We start from the raw sequence: 16,667 nt of genomic DNA, 5'->3' as shown, positions 1-16,667 counted from the left end.
AAGTGTTTTAAATGCACAGACTTTGCTTCTACCATGGAATCAATATCTTCAGTAGAATCTAAAACTAACATACATAATCTACTCTACAAACAAGTGATTCTAACACACAAATTTTGCTTCTACAGTGGAATCAATATTTTCAGTAGAATCTGAAACTAACGTACAGAATCTACTCTACAAACAAGTGATTTAACCACACTGATTTTGCTTCTACGGTGGAATAAAAATCAAAAAACCTATAACAGAAATCGACATGCATTTTAATCTAAGTCAGTTTTATAAATATTTCTTCTGTATAATCTATCCAAAAGCTTGAACTTTAGTCAACAAGTACAAAAAATTATATTCTACTTTAGAAACTTTAAATATATTGTAGAATTTAAAAAAAAACCTTACCTATACGATTAAACTTCATTGAAGTTGAATTTATCCTTCAAATCTACCTGAAAAATGAATTATACATCTGAAATTGATCTATATATTCTCAAATTCCTGATAATATTCGAATTAAAGATAAAATAGATCTACTTACGGAGCTCTTTTAGATGAAATCGTCGATTATGAGGCTCGATTTGAATGATTTCTTTCTAATTCATGCGTTTTCATCTATTATTCATCTCCTTGTTCTAGATCTCAACTTTTCTGTGTGTAGTTTGTTTAATGTGTCTATACGGACCGTTATTAAAAATAGTGGGTTGGTTAGTTTTTACTTTTTTGAAATTAGGCTCCAAGTCTTATTTAATTACAAAGCTGCCACTTAATTCGGACTCTCTACATATATATATGAATAACAAAAAAATAAATTCATTAATCTGTTTATAGCTGATTGTTGACATCAGAGAATAACATGAGTTTTACACTCATAATAGTGAAAATCGATGATTTTTTACAAAATCCTATATATATATAATCTACGGGAGTATATAAATTAGTGAATTTTGGAAGGCTATACAATAAACTGGGTAAATTTGGAAGGCTATACAATAAACTGGGTTAATGACTTAATGTGTTGGTTCTGCTTTTTTTTTTTTTTACTTTTTTCCTTTCTTTTCGGCTTTTTATTGTATAATTTGATGCCGAGTTTGACCTGAGTTATGCTCAAAACCCAGTATTATCCTAGTGATGAAAAATTAGCTCAGAGATAAGACATAGCTCAAAGCCTAGTGTTTGAGAAATTTCAAAATAAATAACTTGTGACTTAAAATAAATAAATTAAGTAAATGAATTTTTATAAGTTATATAAATGTTTAGATAATTTTATTTATAAGTTATAATTTTTTTTATTAAAATAAATCAAAACAAATATTTTTAAATATAATTATCTTAATTCGTGAATTTTAGATTAGATTAATATTTAAAAATATATTTTTTGAAACTACAGTTAATAAAAAGGCAAAAAATCAAAATAAGTTAGAGAAAAAATATATCATTACCAACATTTAACTTATCAGTTTATAAGTTAAAAATTTTAACTATAAGTTAGGTCGACAAACACACTATTGTAGTACTCATCCCACTTATCAGCCTAAATTTTAGAATACTGAAAATAACCCACCAAATACTAACATTCTCGATAAAGAACGTCATTTAATGCAAAAAAAAAATAAGACCAAAAGAAATCAAGAACAAGGGAAGGGAGCTTATCATCGACCAAATGACCGAGAGACAACCCCATACGAAGAAATATATTAGGACTTCTTGGGAGGGGGAGAGAGCCGGTGGGAGGGAGTTCACTATTATAGTAGTTCAATACAGTAGTTTTATTTGCCAAAAAAAGAAAGTAGAAACAGGTAAAACATTGTAAACTTACAAATTATTTTTTTTTATCAATAAATATCAATAATAACCCGCCACCTCAATACTGGATTGGATTTTGAGGTAAATTTTAAAATAACCACACTGTCACTCTAGCCCACTGGTATTTGATGGGATTCAAAAAACTTGTACCATTGCCTTTTGCAGTTTGCACCATATATAACATTACTCTTCTAGATCAAGCATGTACATGGAAACCCTGCATCTGCAAGGTCTCTAAAGTTTGCAAAAGCATTTCTCCAAATATCAATAAACATAAAGTCAGTTACAGGCTTACAGCCACAATTTCCAAAAGATGGTTTGACAAACTTAACAATGTATTAGAAGGATGCATGATTAGTCACATGAGCACCAAACTGCAGAAGGGAGAAGTCACCCGCCGGTAACTAGACGGGCATACACATTGGAAAAAGAGTGGGGGGTGATTCATCCGTACCAGGCAAACACATTAGGAAAATCTGTAAAGAAGAAAATGATACATTCAATCTACAGGTTATCACCAAATAAATGCAGGGTTATCCCTTGGTACGTTATTCTAAGCCATGGTAAGTTGTGTTACCTTTACTTGTTCCTGCTTGAAAATTTCTTACAACACCACACCATATAGTTCAACCAGTTCATTTTCTAGCGCCTGAAGATCTGGATCCTGCCAGAACAAAAAACAGGTTTAAGATAACCAACTAAATACTAGGCATAATGCTAAATTAACCTTCATTGTACATTTATTAGTTCAATGTAAAATGGAGTTGGCTTAGAACTAAGACCCATGCTTCCCTTTTATTATTAAGCCCACTTTTATCGTTTTCATTTCGCTCAAGATGGTTTCTTTTAGAATGACCAGTCCTGTCACTCGAGTTAGCTAGTAAATTCTAGAAATGCCATCCCTTTACCTAGGAAATCTAACAAAAATATTTTGCAATTGAGGATTCAGTGGCTCGCGAGGAATGAGAAGTGAAATAGTCAGGATGTTCATATTTAATAAAAGAGTGGGGGGAATATTCTTGTAAGCAGTAAGCTTATACCTTATAGGTAATTAAACAAGACGAGCTAAACCATGACGTGTAAGAATGAAGTGTGCATTCATAGGCACAGAAGCCAGTTATGCTGCAACTATCCGACTTCATTAACATATGTATAAAACAGATTAATATTGAAATGTAAAACAAATTTACCAGAAAGATATTTCAGGACATGAACTCTTCAGAATATCTAGTTCCCCAGTCAAGTGACAAAGGTGCTGCTCTATTAGCCCATTTATCTAAATACATTTCATGATCCTTGTGATGCATACTAGATTCTTGAAACTTTTTCAGGTGTGATTACCATTTAACTTGAAATGCATGCTTGAGGAAAAGCACAAATTAACCGACAGAGGTAATAGTGGTTACATTCCATATATGTTCATGGACTTTGGAAAATATTTCTAACCCTGTGGAATCATGTGTTCTTTCTAGCACTGTAAATTACAATATGCAAAATATCAAAAAATTTAGACATGTTAGCAGTTTATGTCTTACGGTAAGTACTTACTACTAGAGCGTTTAATGTTGCGACAGAACTTGCTACCACAACGGCACCGGAATGCCTTAACAGGATGTTCATGATCATCAAAATCAATGCCATAATCCTGTAAGCATAACATAAAAAGAGGCTTCACAAACAAAGAAATCAAGGAGAAATATGGATGAACAATCTACAACACGAACAATCTTATAACTTGTGCTTTCAGTATAGAAGATAGCTTATCATTGCTGATATATACTTTTTGTTCATTTACATTTGTACAAAAAGGTTCATACAGATCTTTAAAAATCACAATTATAGGTAGTTTGGCTGCAGGAAGTCAGTTCAATAGTCATCCAGACCTTCTAGATAACTAGAAAACGAAGTTCATGTAGAAATGATTAATTAACTAAATTTACAGGATAGCTTGTAAATGCATCAAGACAAATACGCTTTACTTACCCTAACCCTTTACAATTCAAGAATATGAGAACCTTGTTACTTACAGTTAAATTCAAAATAATGTGTCCAAAAGACCAAACCAACATTGAGGCACAAGAAAAGTGCTTATAGGTTACAGACCACTGATGTTGATAGGCACCTCTCCATATTGGTAATTATGTTTTGTGATTTTCGATACACTGGTATGAATAACCTTGCCCGAATACAAGGGCAATACCGCACATAACAGTACAACATAGAGTACAATAAGGACAATGATCCAGTAAAATTATATTACTTGGTTACTTACCCAAGTTAGCTCTTCCAATGCTTTCACCTCTCTACTTGTGAAGAAGGCTAGCTGCAGAGGAAAAAAAACTCAAAGCCATTATCTTCTTAACGCATAGTCATAGATATAAAAATTAGGTTGTTAAGAAATAGGTAGACATAACAATATAGATACACCAAAAAATTCCTCACGTGGTAGTAGTGGTGATCAGGGGTCTCAACTTCGACAGGGATCTCAACCATTGTTGAATCGAAACACCTGAGAATATATAAATCAGAATAAGCAAAGAGGGACGGAAACGTGACCTAAGATGTTTTGCCCTTGCAGGGCAAAAGCAACTGCTGGCTAGCATGAGGTTAATGTGTACATAAGCCTTTTCTTTTAGTTACCTCCCCCTTTCAATGTTTGCTAGTTCTTGTTTCTCTTCCTAAATGATGGGATGATTAACTAATGCATGCAGCATCAACTACTGACTTGTTACTGTGTTGGATAGACTTACCCAACTTGGCAGTATTCAGTTGACACCATAACAGGTCTTATTCATTTGATGAATCAAGTACTCAAAATGGTCAAGGAAGCAGGCAATGGAAGAAATACGTAGACAAATAATAAAAAAAAACAAAACATCCTAGAAAACATAACAAATGAATATCTGAAGACTATTATATGCTTTGGGTTTACCGAACTCTAGAGGCTGCTCTTGTTCATGGGAGCATTCAAGGAAATACAATCTACAGTAAGTCGAGATGATTTCTGATTAAGATTCTGTAAGGTAAATTTGGCGTAAATTATGGTTTCGATCATATTTCGGAAGTTGAATGCCAAATTATCAACGAACTAGATCTCTAAGAATTTATTCTCAATTTCAAAGGAACTATGAAGATTTATTTACACACCCAGAAATAGGAGCATTTTCTTGTTAAACCCCAATCACAACTAACATAGTCATGGTAAATGGAAAAATGTGCAGCAAATTTTAGCCAGAAAAAAAAACAATCATGAATATGTTACCTAACAAATAAAGTCCAACTGAAATATACACGTCTAATTTAAGACTTACCTGTGATTGATGAACCTTGCTACATTTCCATAATGTGTTGCATCCAGACAAAGTGCTTCTTCATCCTTTAAGACCCTTTCAGATCCCCAATCAGCATCGAGAAGTACAGGATATGAATGGGCCTTGTTGGGACTCTCTGATGAGACTCGGTCATACAGTTCAGCGTTGGTCAAAACTTCTCCAACATACTCACAAACAAAAGCCCCTTTTGGCAGGTCCTCTAGGGTGCGAAGGCCCCACCCTTTTCCTCCAGGTGTCATGAAAACCTGATACATATGACAGAGCATAAATAATGAAATTAAATTAAGGGTTTAAGGACCCCAAGTACGTACTCAACAAACTTAGGTGAGATACAAAGAGTTTCTTGTAATAATATTTTTGCAAAAACAGGACATGTAAATATTATTACGATTATGCCAGTAATTGTATTAAGTGCTCATATAACTCCCCTAAATACATACTTAGGGGCATTTTCCCCTTAAATTAAAATGGAGAAAAAATATAGGATAATTTTCCATTAAAGTTCATTATTGAACAAAAAAAATGCATTATTCTGGTCATGTAATGACCTGCAACTTGCGGCTTATTCCTCGCTGTACGACTCGATTTCCACACTGTTTACTGCAGCCACATTTCCACCAACATTCTTTGATAAATTTCCTCACTAAATGACCCTTGCACGCATCCAAAATTCCATCATTTTTGGATCTTTCCAGAGGGCATTCCTTGCAATAATACAGGCAATGCTTCTTGGGATCACGATTCATAGAAATACATTCTTCTAAAAGTTCCTCTTTGACAAGGCCTTCCAAAGTGTAGGCATAATCACCACCAGTTTCATGTGAACATGCGCAAGGTGTCAATGATAGCAGACAATTATCTGAACAAGCTGAACAACCACTTTCACCAATTCGTGCAAGAGAAAAGTTCACATATGCATTTTGGAATACCACATTCCGAGGTATGTAGCGAAATGATGGTGGACACTCGCTGTTGACTTCATTTGCATATGGAATTATGACTCTTTCATGCCCTTTGGCTATGTCATATACATCATCAACAAATTTAGTTTCATCAGTTGACGGCTGATTCTTAAAAACTACAATACTTTGAGAATTACTATGATTAAGATTGTCAATTTCGCTCCCCTTACTAACTACATGTTGGTCCTTGTTAACATCATCAACTTGTACAATGTCAGCTACACCACTGCAAGGTGGAGGGAGGCTAGGTACTTCAGAGATTGCCATCTCAGCATCACAGGGTATATTTATTGGTTCATTCAAAGGGACTACCTGTCCGTCTGAAGAAAGCACAGAGTCCAAGGCAGTACTACTTCCTAACAAACCAATGTCAGGGGTGACATCAACATTTTTTTGTGATCCATTACTCGAAGTTCCAAGTGCCAAGAAACATTCACACATATCTTTCATCAGTTTCCTCAACGAGAAACTTGGATCTAAGGACTTATAAGACCTGAGACATTGAGCTTCAACTGTTTGTAAGACTTTATCTAGACTGGGCATTTGAAAGTCAGGTCTCCCAATTGCAGAGTTACAGCTCACAGAAATTTTAACCTCTCCCAAGGCTGTTGAAGCAATCTCTACGCCTTCACTAGATTTATCTGGGACTTCCGCATGTTTACAAGTTATTCTATTTTCAGTAGGACAGACGACAATACCATCGTCATGAGCATTTTGATCTGCAAAATGAGAAACTATGGGTTGTTCATCATCTGCCTCTCTTGTACAAGTTTTCCCTCTTGAAGAATTTCCTTGTGGTAGAGAATCTGCAAAATTTAGATGATATATAGCCTCACCAAAAAAAAATGTATAAAATTTCAGACTGAACATTGATTTATAATCACGGTAATAGACAAGAGGCCATGCCAATCCAGCATCGACCTTAGTTTCGCTACCAGCATCTTTTGTGCAATTAACCAATGAGAACTGGAAATCACCAGTCACGTTGTAACATTTAAATGGAATAGATCAGACTCCTGTACATAGAGTATTAGGTGTAGAAGAAAAGATACAATTGCCTCGAACAAATAATCGTGATTGGTGAATCACACATCAATACAGCAATACAACCAATTACTCAAGTATTTAATCAACTAAAGGTTCATTTTTTCCATAAATGATCCAATTAATGGACTTACAGGAAACTGTTGCTCATCAGAAGCTTGACCTTGACAAAATATAGCAATATGAATACATCTATGAGCTGATGCGGTTATTTAACTGAAGTTCAACTTCATGTCATCTAATAATTCATTAAATCTTGCAGTAAAAAACATACCAAGTAAAAAAACATGCCATAAATTAATATTCAAAATACATGCAAGTGCGGTTAAAAATAAGCAAACTAAAAAAAAATTGAAGAGACAATATTTACCAGGAAGAATAACTGTGATTGGAACTTCACACTGAGGAAGGTCATCAGTAAATGGCTCGTCTTTGGGCTTGATAAAGGCAGTATTACTAGAGATCTTCTGTTTTGGCGGAAGAACACTACCCACATCAACCAATGGCCCCTTCATCTGTGCACCATCAGAAGGCCTTCCAGATATAGATATATTTTCTTTTTGAGCACTTTGAGGTGTCTTTCCTCTAGCTCTCGCACGCATAGGAGAAGAGATTGAAGTCAATTGGGTTTCCTTCGTCACATCTGGAGAAGACTCATCGGCAGGTGCAGTCTGAAGGGGAACAGATTTTCCTTGCACTGTCAAAGACTGAGATGTAACAGGTTGCTTGGATCTACTTCTAGTGATCCGTTGTTCGGGTACAGACTGGGTTCCAGTCTTCACAGTTTCACAATTACTCTTTTGGGGTCCTGTTGCTAGCTGCATCTGACTCTGAGGATCTGCTTGACCTTTACCTACTTCATCTGCCTCAACTTTTGGCTTTTTAAGACCAGTTGCACCTAAATTGGGGCTAGGATTTATCGTAGAAGGTGAAGCTTGATGATCTTGGTGTTTTAATCGGAGCCTTTTGAGGGGGCGTATCGACTCATCTTGTTCCTGATTTTCTTCCTCCAAGATCTCCCCCTGCTAAATAATATTAACAAAAAATCCATGGATTATTGGCAAGCATGTAGCAGCTGGCAGCTGCAAGTATATTTAATCGTATACAGTACACGCATAATAATCAAATACTTACACTATGATCACCGGCTTTCTTCTTTTCAGCTTCCTAAAAAGTGATTGAAAGTAACAGAAAAATACACATGTTAAAAATAATTTCTCTAACCGTCTAATGAAAAAAAAATATACATACTAAAACTTATAAATGTATCGCGCGTGTGTGTGAGAAAAAGCGGAGAGTAGTGTACCTCCGAGTCTTGAGTCTCAAATATTGCATCTACAAGGGCTCTATAGTTTTCTTCTTCTATGAGTACCCAATTTTTATCATACACTTTCAGGAGATTTTTGAGGACTGGCTTTGTTACCTCTTCAGCAATTCCAAGATCTTTCATGGCGCGGAAGGCTTTTAAAACTCGTGCACTAGGAGGTGCCATTGCCAGTAGTACACAAAACAAGCTCAGACTTCTAAATACCCCTAGAAAATACTAAATTTGTTAGAAAGGAAATTAATGTAATAAAAATACAACATGAAAAAATCTTAAAATTGACAAAAAAAATGATTAAATTCGAACACATTGTAGAGAATCCACAAATTAAATTTAAGCGACGAAGCCAATAAAGAACTGTTGCATATTAGAGCTCAACCAGGTTGGGACCTACATAGGATCCGGATATAAGATTTCTTTACATAATACATCTCGCGAACTAAAATAACTCAAAGCATATTACAATTTGGGATCCGAGTCAAATTCCTTTGCGATCGGAGCAAAAGCAGGTGAAGCGGAAAAAATCATATATACTAGTAGATCTACGATATTGACAGCAGGATCGCGAAGGAAAATCTAATATACTAGTAGATCTCAGATATTAACATGGCAAAATCATACACACTAGTAGATCTACAACAATGACAACTGAGTCGCGAAGGAAAATCAATATACTAGTAGATTTAAAATTTTGACAACTGTATCATGAAAGTTATATTCATTCATGTTAAAACCAAAAATTAAGCAAATTAAATTACAAACAAAAAACCAGATATTAAGATTCCTCCTCTGAATGGATAACCAAAAGCTATTGATTAATCAACGTCACCAATGCTGTTCGTGTGCACCTATAAGTGTGTGAGAGAAACTGAAATAGAGAGAGAAATAAACTTACTAGTTACGAGATAATAAAATGAAGACTGAAATTATGCTAATCTAAAAAGCTGATTATAATATGTATCCTTCGGTTATATATGATATTGTCGGGCCATAGTTTAACAACTGAAGCCCAGTAAGAGGCAAAAGGCTCTCCTGACGCTGGAAACTCAAAAAGCCCAAGAAAAATAAAGGAAAAAGGATATCAAAAGCAAGGGGAGTAGAGAAATAACTAATTCGGCCACGTGTCAGCCGTTGACTGGGCTGATGACGACGATATGACACTATAATCCAAAACAGCTCAAATTTTATATACATGAATAAATAATTTTCATCTTCTAACATATTGCTTGTTCTTATTAATCATTTGTTTCTATCCAGAAACTTTTGAAGTTTATTACACAAAAAATATCATACTGATACTGCTACTCGTCAAATTATCTACAGCAGAAGCCCGTAAACCTTGCCACACGACCTCATAACCAGCCATTCTTTAATCTCACTTAATTAAATTTATGATAATCTATCACAACTTTATGTCTAGCCCTCAAAATAATTTTTATGCTAATTTTACTAACAAGTACTGAAGAACTAAAATCTATTTTTATTTTTAGATATAGAGTCACACTTACTGTATAGATGCAAAGAGTGAAAAAAAGAGATGACTGCTTAGGTTTTCTCAGACTTTAATTTGAAAGAATACAGTTCAATGAATAGAATAAATAAATAAAAGTTCATCAAATATATTAGATTCAACAGATAAAGAACTCTACAACCCATTATTATGCATAATATGGAGACACTATCGGTTTTAAAACATTATTATATAAATTTGTAAGGCCCGAACATACCAATAGTGACCAAATGACTGGTACTTAGACAAGGGAAGGTATAAGAAGCAATAATTGGATTTTTTTTTAAACCCTTCCTTTCTCTCAAAATTAACAGACATCTTATGAGCTACATATGCAATGAAAGCACAAAAAATAGGCAGGGGTTTATGGAGTTATCTCCCCTAAATGAATCGTAAAAATAAATCACTACATCTTTTTTAGAATTTAATAAAGAATATTAAGCGAAACAAAATCTAGCTGGAGCATAACCATATTCAATGAGGAGAGAAAGCATGATTGAACTACGATGCCTCACCAAGTTTCAATTACAAAAAGAAGCAAGCACCACATGGATTGTACTTTATTTGATGACAAATGAACAAAAAAATTAAGTTTTTTAGAAACGACTAGCCGAGTATGTATCTTACATAGAATGCACTACATCTGTTGTTCTTTACTGAATTGTTCCCCAAATTTTTTAATTGACTGTATTATTAACATATCAGAGATTGGATAATGAGTGCCAAACAAGTTAAGAATTTATATTAATCATTTGTCAGAGATAGAATTTTGTAACAAATTCATAGCACATAACAATGCCAGACACTGATATAGGGCATTGCTTTCTTTTATCATTTTCTGGTCTTGGTTGAACCAAAAAAAAAAGTGATTAGAAGTACATTCTTCTCTACTCATTCCCAAGTATCTAGTGAGCCACAGAGTAATAACCTATGTTATTCCTACTCTTCTATTTAGGGTGCCGTACCCGTGTCGGACACTCGAACAGGACGCTTATTTGTGTCAGATCCTTTGACTAAAATACGGACACTCTGACCAATATAAAATATAAAATATGAGTCAAATTTACAATACAAATAAATATTTAGGAGGAAATAAAGAAGCAAGAATTAGTAGGGAAGTCGCCTAATTTGCAGAGTCCTTTAGAAAATCAAGTTTAATCTGAGTTGCATTGTTACTTTGAATAAAGATGTCTAACTACCAATTACCATACTTGTTTATTAATATCTTACGCGGTGTCCTGGTACCCGTGTCGGTGTCCAAAAATAGTACAAGGTCCCTTTGTCCCCAATTTTTAGACTTTCCATGTCCGTCGTGTCCGACACTCCGTCGTCAGAGTAACATAGGTAATAACTAGAGATTAATTACAAATGTGGACTCATGCTTACTTGGAGTCCACAAGTATATACTGAATCGTGAAGTTTAGATTTTCAATTATGATGAGCATCTATAGTAAAAGTTTCACTGCGAAACTGAAATTGATAAAATCAGCAGATGTGATCTCCAACATGTTTGAACTTAAAGATAGGAACTCATTTCGGACCTCAAACACTGTCCAAAACTTCTTTTCTTAATCTTCTCTTAAATGATTATACTGTAACAATTTCTACCCAACTCAAAACATTAGAAAATATCAGAAAATCCTTTATCTTGCTGACCGAAAAGACACCAATATACATTTTATCAAAATTTAGGGATTTTACGTGAATCGAAAGCTTTAAGTACATCTCCCCTCCCCAACCCTACTAACAAGCCGAACCCTACTTATGAGTCAGCCATTTTGGATATGTTTAGTCTGGTTCGATAGAAACACATCAATGTGCTTTTCTTTCATCGAAAACATATCCTAAGTGAATATAACAAACAACAAATAGACACAGTAACATAACCTGCCTTCTTTTTCCAACACAGTAAAAGATCTAATCAACAAAATCACAACAAGCTACCAACATAACACCTAAAATAACAACTTAGCCGACCTTCATTTTCAAAAATATCAAGACCATTTAAAGATCTGATAACAAAATCACCACAAAGAACCAAGAAATCAAAAACCCATTTCCCAAAAAGAAAAACGCAAACACCAAAAGAACCAAAAGGGTCTCCAAAAATGTAAATAAACCCCACTTTCAACCCACAAAACCCCAACAAAAAAACACAAACACCCACATAAAAATATTGAATTTTTACCCAAAACAACTGTAAATAAACCCAATACCATACAAAACCAAGCACAGAAATGCAAGAACAAATTACATATAATAGATTAATTCAAGAAAAATAATAGATACAGATGGGGGTTTAGAGGCAAGAACTTACAGAAAAACACACGAATTTGAAAGCGGAGGAGAGGGGTGAGAAGGGCAGGGGGGGGGGGCTTAAATGTGGAAAGTGAAGTGGGTGAGTGAGTGGACGCGTGTGATAAAGATTCCTGGGAGTGGTGTGTGTGCCATGTATATGTATGTATGTTGTATTGTACAAGTGGATGGAGATTAGGCCCGTCAAGGCGTCAACTGTTAGCAAGATCGGGTCTTTCTAAATTCAAACGGGTTAAATGGCATTTAGGTCACTCAACTCGCTACTAACTTTCAGTTGGGTCATCCAACTCAAAAAGTTCTCATTGAGGTCATATGTGAATTAAAAATATTCATTTAAGTCATTGTACTCGTTTAAAATTTCATGACCGTTAAGTCGCGTTGACAATAGACGGAAGTCCGTCTATTGCTGCCAGATGAGTGCCAGATGAGTGCCAGATCAGATGCCACGTAGTTAAATAACCCAGCCCATCTAAAAACCCGTTTATATTATAACCCATCCTCTTCCCTCTTATAACCCGGTAACAAAATCACTCCACCAGATAACAAAATCCCCCAAAATCACTTCATCTGTAAACCTAATTTCGGAGATGGTTCGAACTCGATCAGGAGTTGAAGTTCGTACAATTCAAGAACCAAATGATGAAGAAGAAATTGTGATTGAAGATGATGACGCTGGCATAGAGGATGAAGTGGATGAAAATGCGACCACCGGAGAAGAAACAACGTAAGTAATTACCCGTCTTGTGTTTTTTAATTATTAGGATGCTTCAATTAGGGTTGAACCCGTCTTGTTTTTTTCTATTTTATTAGAATGCTCTGTACCTGTGTAAATTAGGGTTCTTTAATTATTTACTTACATTTAACAGGGATAATTTGTATAATGTTATATTATACTATGGAGGTCATTTTGTTCATGTTCCTTTTCAATCGTACACAAGTAATGTGAGAAAACTTTATAAGCGTATTGATTTGGAGAAGCTTAGTATTGATGATTTGAAGAAATTATTTAGTGGTCCTGTTGGTGAGTATGATTCCCTGTACTTTAGAACTCCTGAACTTAAGATTTATTTGCTTAATGCTGAATCGAAGCCAATAATAATTGAGTTGGGCAAGGAATGTGGTAATAATATTGTCCTGTATGTCTACCATGTTATTGTACCTACTGATGAGTCTGATATTGAAAGGGAGTATAGTGATGAAGATAGTGAATCAGATAGGGGGTTTTATCCTAATAGTGAGGAGAGTGATGAAGATTTTTGTTATGCTAATCCCCCCCCTGGATATGATAAAATGAAATATGTAGATGAGGTTTTTAATATGCATACACCTGCCAAAGACATAAAATTTAAAGTTGGTCAGATATTTGGTTGTAAAAAGGACTTTAAAGAAGCAGTAAGGTCAAGTTCAATGGAGACTGGCAGACCCTACCAGTATGCACATGATGATTTAAAAAGGGTTCAAGTTGTGTGTGCACATGGGTGCCCATTTAAAATGTGGTTGGGATATGATAAAGATAAGGACAGGTGGCAGATAAAATCAATAATAAATGACCATAATTGTGTTTGGAACCATAAAAATAAGCTAGTGACTACTAAGTACCTTGTCGAAGTGTTTGGGGATAGGATAAGAAAAAATCCTAACTGGAAATTATGTGATATGCAAGAAGAGTTCAAGAGGGTACTTAAGGTTGATGTATGTGATGCTAAATGTAGTAGAGTGAGGAAAGCAGCATTGTCTGGTGTAGTAGAGAAGATGGCTGAACATTATGCAAAGTTGAGAAAATTTGGTGGAGAGATACTTAGGAGTAATAGACAGAATACTGTGAAGATCTCTACAACTAGGTTGCAGGAAGGAGATGTTAGTAGATTTAGAAGAATATACATATGTTATGCTGCCTTGAAGAAAGCTTGGAAAGATGAATGCAGGCCAGTTTTAGGACTAGATGGCTGCTTCCTAAAGACAGTTACAGGTGGACAGTTGCTCTCTGCAGTAGGGAGAGATGGCAATAACTGCATTATGCCTATTGCAATGGCTGTGGTAGAGAGTGAAAACTATGACTCCTGGAAGTGGTTTCTAGAGCTTCTCATAGCAGACCTAGATCTTGAAGATGGACACAGAAAGACTTTGATTTCTGACCAACAGAAGGTAACTGCTCATCCTATATCTTCAATTTCTGACTTAAATTTCTGACTTTAATTTATGCACTTTTTAACTTGTTATATGACTGGATGTAGGGGTTGGACAAGGCTATTAAGGAATTATTACCTCAGGTGGAACACAGGTTTTGCACCCGACATCTAGGTGCTAACTTGAAGGGAAAATATCCAAGTGGTGCAGTTACTGATGCCTTCTGGAGAGCATCTACTGCAACTCACCCACAAGCTTTTAAGTCTGCCATGAAAGAACTTGCTTCTGTCTCCAAGGGTGCCTTTGAGAAGATGAATCAATTGGATCCTGCTGTGTGGTCCAAGGCTTACTTCAAGACTCATTCAAAAACTGATTCTACAGAGAATAATATCAGTGAATGCTTCAACTCCTGGATTCTCAAAGCAAGGTACATGCCTCTTATTGATATGCTCATTGAAATACATGACATGATAAACAAGAGTGCATGAAAATAGAGATAGAATGGCTAGAAGGGATTGCTTAATTGTTCCTAAAGCTAAAAAAATTTTAGATGAGGCAGTGAAAGATGCTTGTGCTTATTCTGTGCTTTGGGATGGGAGGGAAACATATGTAGTGAAAGGAAAGGGTACTTCATGTTCTGTGAATTTAAAAGATAGAAGTTGTTCTTGTAGAATCTGGGATTTGACAGGGATACCATGTGCTCATGGTGTGGTTGCAATTCAGAAAGCTAGACATGATATTTTTGATTATATCGACAAATGCTACTCAAAAGAGACATACATAAGGTGTTACTCTCACTGCTTGGATGTAATAAGAGGGGAAGATTTCTGGGAAGATGTTGAGGGTGACACAGTTATGCCCCCTTTGATTGTGAAACAGCTTAGAGGTAGGCCCAAAAAGATGAGAAGAAGAGAGGGTTGGGAGGGTGTTGTATCTAGTGGTAAGAAGGCTAGACTGAGTTTTTCAGGGAGAAAAATGCATTGTGGTCTCTGTAGGAAGGAGGGCCATAAAAGAGATAAATGTCCAGATAAACACTTGTATCCAGAGGGACCAAAAAAGCATAAGGGGACACCACAAAAGGAGCAGTCTGCTATGGAAGAAGTAACTCAAGAGATGCACTTGCAACAAGAAGAAATCCTAACTGGTGAGGATGAACTGATGAATGATACAATGGAAAACATGGAAGAACCACAACCTGGGCCTAACCAAAGAATGAAATTTGTAAGTATTCTTAGTTTCCAAACTTTTGCTGCATATTGTTATAATGTACTTATATTTTATGTTTTTTCATAGATGCCAACTCCAAGTCTGGGGAACCACATCAGTACTGGATGCACACCACCTGCATCAACTCCTCCAACAGTTGCACAATCAGCCAAGAAAAAAACTCCAAGAAAGTCTGTCAAGTCCTTTGCACCTCCAAGACCAAAGAAGAAGTGATTATCTTATGTTACTTTTGAGACATTTTGTAATGGGAATCTTCTGAGACATTTTGTCATTGACAGTGTGACTCTTTTATTATTTTATGTTCCCAATTTATTATGTAGCTTTATTAAGTTCTACCTAAACTCTTTGTAATGAGAATCTTATGTTCCCAGTTTATTTTATCTAAACTTTTGATGCATATTGCATATTTCTGGAACATCACAGTGCATTTATATTATGAAACATGGGTAGAGTAGAATCTTTTACTAACAAAATGTTGATAACATTGATAGCATCCATTATATGAACCCTAATTTTCTATAAAAGGGGGAGAGTTTATAAAAGAGGGATGATATACAGGGTTATCTAGTATTTGGGTCGGGTACAAGGGTTAGATGAGGTCCATATGCCACAAATCAGCCATGTCAGATTGCTGAGTCATTTTTCCATCCAAGATTTAACGTCAGTAACGGCAAGTGACCTACGTGCAAATTTTAAAGAGATTTGTGAGTTGACTGAAAGCTTTTTGAGTTGGATGACCCAACTGAAAGTTAGTAGTGAGTTGAGTGACCTAACTGCCATTTAACCCAAATTCAAACTTATCTATTCTCGAATTCGAATTGGATCAGTAGCTCAATTTTTTCGGCCCATGTCTTGTAGGTTCTCGGATTTTCGGATATGACGTTACATTTGTTTAAAAAGTTAAAAACATAAATAGAAATTAATTTTGGCTAAATTAAAATAATATAAAAATGTATTACATATAGCTTGACAAATTTATATTCTAAAATGATATTCTTTACATATATATGTGTATATATATATAGCAT

The 16,667-nt window shown here is 35.2% G+C and overlaps 3 protein-coding genes across 4 annotated transcripts; 2 read left to right on the top strand and 1 right to left on the bottom strand.

Annotated features, from left to right (window-relative positions):
• Positions 1 to 1,793: 1,793 nt before the first annotated feature.
• Positions 1,794 to 12,472, bottom strand: LOC141689231 (putative inactive histone-lysine N-methyltransferase SUVR2). 2 transcript variants are annotated; one of them, XM_074493455.1, is made up of 11 exons: positions 12,287 to 12,472; positions 8,442 to 8,668; positions 8,270 to 8,302; positions 7,506 to 8,160; positions 5,678 to 6,897; positions 5,109 to 5,374; positions 4,240 to 4,306; positions 4,070 to 4,120; positions 3,346 to 3,442; positions 2,375 to 2,461; positions 1,794 to 2,273 (listed from the first exon to the last, which is right to left on the bottom strand). In XM_074493455.1, exons 2-10 carry the CDS (start codon positions 8,625 to 8,627, stop codon positions 2,433 to 2,435), a joined length of 2,604 nt encoding a protein of 867 aa, XP_074349556.1. In that variant the 5' UTR covers positions 8,628 to 8,668; positions 12,287 to 12,472; the 3' UTR covers positions 1,794 to 2,273; positions 2,375 to 2,432. The 2 variants fall into 2 exon arrangements, with proteins under 2 accessions (XP_074349556.1, XP_074349555.1); XM_074493454.1 differs by having other exon boundaries at positions 7,506 to 8,157; positions 12,287 to 12,438.
• Positions 12,473 to 12,872: 400 nt separating this feature from the next.
• Positions 12,873 to 14,900, top strand: LOC141691104 (uncharacterized). The gene is made up of 3 exons (XM_074495846.1): positions 12,873 to 13,009; positions 13,152 to 14,430; positions 14,520 to 14,900. The coding sequence occupies exons 1-3, from the start codon at positions 12,873 to 12,875 to the stop codon at positions 14,898 to 14,900; spliced, it is 1,797 nt and encodes a 598-aa protein (XP_074351947.1).
• Positions 14,901 to 14,913: 13 nt separating this feature from the next.
• LOC141691103 (uncharacterized) lies at positions 14,914 to 15,969 on the top strand. Its single transcript, XM_074495845.1, has 2 exons — positions 14,914 to 15,633; positions 15,706 to 15,969. Exons 1-2 carry the CDS (start codon positions 14,914 to 14,916, stop codon positions 15,850 to 15,852), a joined length of 867 nt encoding a protein of 288 aa, XP_074351946.1. The 3' UTR covers positions 15,853 to 15,969.
• The last annotated feature ends 698 nt before the right edge of the window (positions 15,970 to 16,667 follow it).

Source organism: Apium graveolens, chromosome 10 (assembly GCF_009905375.1).
Source record: "Apium graveolens cultivar Ventura chromosome 10, ASM990537v1, whole genome shotgun sequence".
Taxonomy (NCBI): Eukaryota; Viridiplantae; Streptophyta; class Magnoliopsida; order Apiales; family Apiaceae; genus Apium; species Apium graveolens.
This window is presented reverse-complemented; position numbering and strand designations above follow the sequence as displayed.